General features: G+C 38.3%; 1 protein-coding gene across 1 annotated transcript in view; it reads right to left on the bottom strand.

Moving 5' to 3' along the window:
- Positions 1-350: 350 nt before the first annotated feature.
- The window catches only part of LOC111158423 (transmembrane protein 87B), a 49,505-nt gene continuing 42,114 nt past the window's right edge, over positions 351-7,741 (bottom strand). The window contains exons 16-19 of the mRNA XM_022520425.1: positions 5,626-5,699; positions 3,227-3,279; positions 2,900-2,930; positions 351-1,753 (exon numbers count right to left, since the gene is read on the bottom strand). Coding sequence (XP_022376133.1) covers positions 1,694-1,753; positions 2,900-2,930; positions 3,227-3,279; positions 5,626-5,699 — 218 coding nt within the window. The 3' untranslated portion in view covers positions 351-1,693. The remainder of the gene's footprint in view (positions 1,754-2,899; positions 2,931-3,226; positions 3,280-5,625; positions 5,700-7,741) is intronic.

The raw sequence follows: 7,741 nt of genomic DNA, 5'->3' as shown, positions 1-7,741 counted from the left end.
GGAAAGAGATGTTTCTATAGGCTCACCACCGACCCCCCCCCACGTCTGCCCCACTACATCTGCAGCTCCTACAGGCTAGAAGCCCGGGACCCTATATTTCAAACTTCAGCTGGAGCCATGACAAGTTGGGGTTCTGCCTCAAAATCCGGGTGGTAGTAGAGAAAAATGTTAGGAATGAGAAGGCAGGGTCACCTCCAGCTCTGCAACAACTGGGCCCAGGGTAAAATACACCAAAACCAGAATGGATCCCATCTTACTGACATTCTTTTCCTAGGAAGGATGCCCAAACCGTTCAATGTTCCCTACCGAAAATAAATTTGAAAGTATCTTTCAAGACACGTTATTGCTAGATTTTTTTTTTTTTGCTAACTCCTATTACATGAGTAAATGAGAAATAAATCGAAAAGGCAGGTTTGGAAGAAAAACTTCTGTTTTGTAGCTTCACAATGAAAATAAATTAACAGTTATACTTAAATGTTTGTACTGGTTAAGACTTTAAATGCTTCTCAATCAAAATTCTCTGAAGTCATTCTCAATTCAAAAAAGAGCTACAAGATTCTAACTTTTATTCCTATTCTAAATGTCCACTAGCCCTGTATCTTTGGTCATGAAAGCAGCAAAACATTCACATTTCCAACATTCTACATTCAACTACTTTTCAAGTTTAGAATGTTCTGCACTTAAAAAAATATTAAAACAAAAAATTCTCAAATCATGTATTACATACATAATGTAACAAAGTGATCTGTAAAACATGATTAAAGGTTAAGGAATTATTACAAGATTAATAGTGACATACTGTGCAGGTAAATACATGTTTCATTATGAAACCGAATAAACCAAGATTATGTAAAGGGTGTTCTAGCATCTACAAGGGTCACTGGTAGTGAGCCCCCCAGCTTGCCAGAGAGGAACTGCAATATGGCCACATGTCTAGCACCTGCCCCAGACAGATTCCGCAGCAGCACGTGCACATATGGCCTGAGGGGACAATGACAGAGCAAATCCTTGGAAGTGATCAAGACCTCTTTCCTGTGTACTTGTGTTCCCCTGAGCTCAGAGAGGACCCAACTCTGATTTGGTGTGCATGGTGATATTCACAAACAAGGACTTTGTGTGGACCCGTATGTATATGTACACACACACACCAAAGCTAACCATATAAACATGCTCATGTTCTAAGGCTAACCAAATTGTACTTAATTTCAAATCACTTCAGTATAAAAGTCAAAGAAAATTATTATTGCATCTAGTAACTATACACCCAAGAGATGGAGATGCTGCTTTACTACAGAAGAGTCACATCATCTACCTCAAAGGTTAGTGACAGTAGGAGTGTTTATGTAAAAAATATTTTTAAGTCTGGAATCATCATATTTTCCAGAGAAAAGAGAAAACCCAAATCCACGTCCCTATTAACCGCTCAGCTAAGGGGATTTGGGCATATTTTTTTAATCATAATACTTTTCTTACATTATTTCCAAATCCAGGCAATTTGATGGACATGAAGCCGACATTCCAGAGCAGCTTAAAATGGTCGTAGAACCCTCATACCACCTGAATTCTTAGTTGTAATACACAGATGTCCAAGATAATGCAATGAAATCTTGTTGCACTCCATCAAAACAAAGCCCGCTTTCAGTCTTGAGGAAGGCCTTCACCGTTAACTAGGTGTCACTTCTATGGGTTTCAATCACATTATCTTTTCTGACGAGAACATTTTTTCTGCCATTTCAGATCTGGTCATGATTTCCTTAAAAAACAACAACAACAACAACAAAAGATGATATACTTGCAAATGTTGATGCTCCTTCCAGAACATAACAGAATTCTCTAATCTTTCAATGGTCACGATTTTGTGGGGGACTAAGTAGAGTCACTGGTACACACAAAAATATTAGATACAGAAAATAAACACCAGATAATACATACTTCTAGTGAGGTATGCTCAATATCCGTTGGCAAGTTCAGAAAACCTGAACAGCCTGCTAGCTGGGAAACGTCTGGAGTTCAGAATTAGCAGGGAGATGCAGGGAAGGGGCTAACATGGATCTCCGAGGCAGAGTTCCTCTGGGGATCTGCCTCACTTTACACAATTCATGTATTTGAAATTACAAAATTATTTATATGAATCCTCTAAGTGCCCGTTTAAAAGCAATTCTCCAGGGCGTGTCTTTCTGTAGAGTTCTAAATCCTCAAGTTCAACTCCTTTGTAGCCAGGTGCGTGTCTACTGCAGCCTCCTCAAAACTTGCCGCCTACCGTCAGATCAGCCTGCTACAGCCGGTCACCGCCCTTCCCTTCCGTCAACACAGCCGCGGGTTCTCTCCTGCTCCCCGGCCACCACCTAAATCACACCTAGGCTACCACTCATGGTCCTCTGCAGTTCCTTCCTGTAAGCTCCTGTCCCCATATCCACCCTTTAATTCTTGTAATTCAGACTTCTTCCCGTCGTGGGCCACACTCCAATGTCCAGATGATCTGTAACTCATTTTTCTCCCCCAAACCTTCCCAAATCCACATCTTCTATTCAAATCTCCAGGTTAATAAATAAATATGAGATAGAAACTCTATTTAATATCCCCCCAAAATATGTCAAGTATAGATTAATTTAGACAAACTGCCATCTTAAAGTATTCTAAACTCTTACCGACATACAAGAAGTTAGAAAATCATAGACTTGAAATCTTACAATTCTCCCTTCCTTCATACCAACAAGCGCTTATCTTTCTCCTGTTTTAAATGCGGATCGAGCTCCTTTATACTTTACTGACAAACCAGTGCAGTCTTCCAACCTGCTGAATTTGTCATCATTTTATAAATTTCCAGAATTTCTTTCTGAAATACACTTCTACTTTGTGAAAATAACAGCACCAAGAAAATACGCAAAAAATGTTTTACCTCGTCTGAATCCACTAACACTGGAAGAGCCCTGAAACAAAACAAAAACAGACAACAATGTCATTAAAAGGCCAGTGTATGTACTAAAGCCGAATATAGGCATAGTCTGTGATCTACAAATTCTCATTTCTGGAGGGACACAGCCAATGGAAATAAACACCTCGGTTCACCAACAAACATGACATGAAACTGGTCATTCACTAGTGATGGGGGCTTATAAAAACATATAGAGGTACGATATTTGAAAAGCACATGACAAAGTATGAAAATTATCTCTTTATACGATATCCTAAATTTTAGAATCAAACTTTAACAGAGGATATTTACACATCTGTGAATGAGGAGGGAATATTTTCTTCTACCCACTTCAAATCTTCATCCTGTAGAAATAAATATTTATATATTAGCATTTGCTTAGTATCCCTGAAAGTAGAATTTTAAGGTATAATGTATATAAATTTAAGCATTTAAATTCAAATGCACAATCCTTTTCATTTCTACATCTCCTAAGAAGTTGGCATGTAGGCCACACAGAAATTATGCCAGTATTTTCTTAAACAGGCAAAGAAACAAAAATTTGGATTTCAGAATTTCATACTTCTTGGTTTTTATTAGATTCACAGGTTTTATTTCTTTGTCCTGAAAAACCATAGTAGAAACACAGTTTATTTATAAGACTGAAAATAGCAAGAATATTGATTTTTATTGTTTTTTTACTCCTAGCATTCATTATGCCTCCTAATTTGTTCAAGTTTTTATATGATGAGTTTATAATCTTTCAAAAGAAAAAGATGACAGTTTGGTTTGCAAAAGCAAAACCAAACTGGAATTTTGTACTGTCTGGGGCAAATTTCAGTAAGTTGAACTCTGAATCAACTCTCTGTAGTTCTCAGGGATGACTGAGTTCAAGAGCTCCCAATAGCCAAATGTGGTATTGTTATACCCGATCCAGGAGATGGTGCAACTGGAGTACAAAATAACAAGCACCTAGTGACGACCACTCCTCTGAAGTCATCGTTAAAAATCAAGTAGTTGCTTATTACTAAATTTACAAAAGCCTATTTATTTCTGTCACTTCTATTTATGCTCATCTCTCTGCAGGAGACAAGGAAAGGAAAGCAGGTCGGTCAGGGTATCTGTTTCTTAACAGAGACTTACTTATGGTTATCTCACAGGGAGAAAGAAAAATAAAAGGTATATTAAGTATCTTGATTTATTAAATAAAATAAATCAAAATGTTTCTTTGTAATCTGGCTACATGGAATACTTTGGTTCTAGTATTAATCACATCTTGCTCACCTAGGAGAGAAACAAGGCAGCTGAGCCAGTATTAATAGGAACCCCAATTCTCTGAGTGAGTCTCAAGCAGAAATAAGTCTTGAGATAAGGCTTCTGATTAAGAGCTGACTGCCCTTAATTTAGGGAAATGAAAAAGTATTCCCTTGATGTGTTTGCAAGCATGGAGTTTTAAAATAAAGTGAGACAGGGATGCCTGGGTGGCTCAGTCAGTTAAGTGTCGGCCTTCGGCTCCCGTCACGATCCCAGGGACCTGAGATCGAGTCCCACACTAGGCTCCCTGCTCAGTGGGGAGTCTGTTTCTTCCTCTGTTCCTTCCCCTACTCGTGATCCCTCTCTCTGTCAAATAAATTAATAAAATCTTAAAAAATATAAAATAAAATAAACTGACACATATCTCTAAAATAAAAGGAAAATGTTTTTTTTTTTAAAAGATTCTATCCATTTTGACAGAGAGAGACACAGTGAGAGAGGGAACACAAACAGGGTGGGGGAGTGGGAGAAGCAGGCTTGCCACTGGGCAGGGAGCCCGAAGCGGGGCCCGAACCCAGGACCCCAGGATCACAAACCCAAGCCAATGGCAGATGCCCAACGACTGAGCCACCCTGGCATCCCAAAAGGAAAATATCTTAATGAATTTAAACTTTAATAGCTCTAACACCAGATAATTAAAACTGTTGTAATTTTTAAAAAGTTTAAATCACCATAAAACTACTTAAAAAACACATTTAAAAATTATTATCAAAAATAAAAATGAAAAAATTCACCAAAACCAACAGATCAAACTGTTCTCCTGGGTCATCTATCCTGTCAGAATTTATAAGCATACATAAATTTCATACTCTGTTGATCACAACATATATTAACTATAAGAAAGCAGAATATAAAACTATATGAGAGGCACTCCCACTGTGCCTAATTAATATGCATAAAATATTTTAAAAAACTTATCTCTACTCTCTATTTTGCCATTTTCTTCAAACTTCCACAGTTCTGTAACAAATGCTAATTTTGTTAACTACACAGGCAATACATAAAGTCCTTTCCTAACAGATAGCAGATGTTATCTGAAATGGCTTCAAAAATCACTTTAAAAATGTTGAAAAATTAACACAAGCTTCTACTATGTCAAAGCTTCTCCATCTTTAGTGTGCATGTGAGTCATCTCTGGGATCCTGTGAAGAAGCAGATTTAGACTCAGTAGGTCTGCGGTGGGCCTGAGCCCGCGAGTTGAACATGCTCCCAGCGACGCTCATGCAGTGTCCAAGAACGGCCCTGGCAGCCGGAGTCTACCGCAGTAACGGCCAGCAGGCTTAACTAGTGTTGCTGCTCAGTAACACCGAATGTCATACAAAAAAATCTTAGTAGAAAAAGTTTTCCTGACAGTCAGTGAATGTGACACAGACTCTGTTAAAATATCCTATACTCACAAAATTATCAGAAGTAGCAGGTTTAGCTGTTCCGTTGGAAACCGTTTTTGAGACTCTTAATTTTATTCCTTCAGCTATAATGAGAAACATTATGGAGAGAAATATATAAATTAGAAAATGTTATTTTCTTTCATAATCTCACATTTAATAACCCAACAAAGATATGTTTATATAGAGAGATTTATATGTATACTAATTATTCACATTTGCGTATATTTAAAGAAGAGTTAATACTGGAAGCTTCAGGCAGGGTGCTGACTTTAACATACAACTTGGAAATGTAAGAGGAATGGCAAAAATTAATAGATTTCACAAATGTTTCCAATAACAACAAGGTTTTCAAGATGCTAGTTTAGAATTCTAGTTTTAGAGGAATTTAAACATACAAGCAAACATAAATACATATTTCCTTAGATAGTTTCAATACATTTTAAAGTTTATGGATTTAAAAAATCTATAGATGAGGCGCCCCTGTGTCTTGGTCAGTTAAGCGTCTGCCTTCAGCTCAGGTTGCGATCCTGAGATTCTGGATCAAGTCCTGCATCACGGTCCCTGCTCTCTAGGGAGCCTGCTCCTCCCTCTGCCTCTGCCTCTCTCTCTCATGAATAAAGAAAATCTTTTAAAAAATAAAGTAAAAATAAAAATCTGTAGAATTTGCAGTATCATATTTAATAATAAAACATCTTTGGCTATGCCTTTACTTCTCTGATGCGTACATTTTGGAATGTACCTATGGTCAAAATAAAATAGGGAAGAGGATTTTCTTTCTTCCTATCTGACCGAGGCTCTCCTTTCTGCCAGCAGTTTCAGAGCAGAGGTTAAGAGCATGAGTCCTGGAACTAGACTGCCCCATCTAGGATTCTGGGTCTCCCTATGCAACCCTGGGCAAAGCAGTTAACTTTCTGTGACTCAGTGTCCCCAGCAACACAATGGGATAATACTGATCTCCACTTCATAGGGTTCTGATGAGCATTAAACAAGTTAGTGTATACAAGGTGTCTGACATGTAATTTATGTCCCATAAGTATTCATCTTAATTATTAAAATAATTTGCAAATCCTGTTTCTCCATAAACAAGGTCAATTGGTATATTATAATCATGAAGTGCTATAATGAATGAAAATGAGGTTCCTTGATCAAAAAATGTTTCCATGGGGGTATTTTTTTTTTAATATTTTATTTATTGGGGCGCCTGGGTGGCTCAGTGGGTTAAAGCCTCTGCCTTCGGCTCAGGTCGTGGTCCCAGGGTCCTGGGATTGAGCCCCACATCGGGCTCTCTGCTCAGGGGGAGCCTGCTTCCTCCTCTCTCTGTCTCTGCCTGCCTCTCTGCATACTTGTCTGTCAAATAAGTAAATAAAATCTTTTAAAAAAAATGTTTTTTATTTATTTATTTATATGACAGAGAGACACAGCGAGAGAGGGAACATAAGCAGGGGGAGTGGGAAAGGGAGAAGCAGACTTCCCGCCAAGCAGGGAGCCCGATGCGGGGGCCCGAACCCAGGACCCGGGGATCATGACCCGAGCTGAAGGGAGACACTCAACGACTGAGCCACCCAGATGCCCCTCCATGGGGATATTTAAAATCCCAACATTTGAGATCTATTCTCTCAATGGGGCAATACACTGATTTTTAAAATTAAGGTGCAATACAGATAATAAAATACACAAATTTTAAGTGTACAGTCTAGGAGATTTTACAAGCATATACACTTGTGTAACTACCACCTCAGGTGAGACCTTTAACATTTCCAACATTATAGAAGGTTCTTTAAATTCCTTTCTGGTCAATCCTAATCCTACCAGAAGCAATCATTGTTCTGATTCACATAATCACCACTGCTTAGTTCTGCCTGTTCTGGAATTTCACATATAGAACCATAATCCATGGGCTCTGTATTCTTTTGGATTTGCCTGCTTTCACTCAACATAAAGGTTTTGAGATTTATGTTGCAGTGTTGGTTACTTTTGAGATGGAACAGGAGCCCGCTGTGTGGGCTACTTTATCTACTGTGTGGGCCATGTTGTGTGGGTATACCACAAATACTTATCTATTGTTGATGGACACTGGGCTATATCCAGTTTTAAACTATTAAGAATAAACCTGCTGGAAAATAAT

The sequence above is a fragment of the Enhydra lutris genome, unplaced genomic scaffold (genome assembly GCF_002288905.1).
Source record: "Enhydra lutris kenyoni isolate GAN:26980312 unplaced genomic scaffold, ASM228890v2 scaffoldscaffold59, whole genome shotgun sequence".
Classification (NCBI taxonomy): domain Eukaryota; kingdom Metazoa; phylum Chordata; class Mammalia; order Carnivora; family Mustelidae; genus Enhydra; species Enhydra lutris.
Note: the sequence above shows the minus strand (reverse complement) of the source record. Positions and strands in the feature narration are given on the sequence as shown.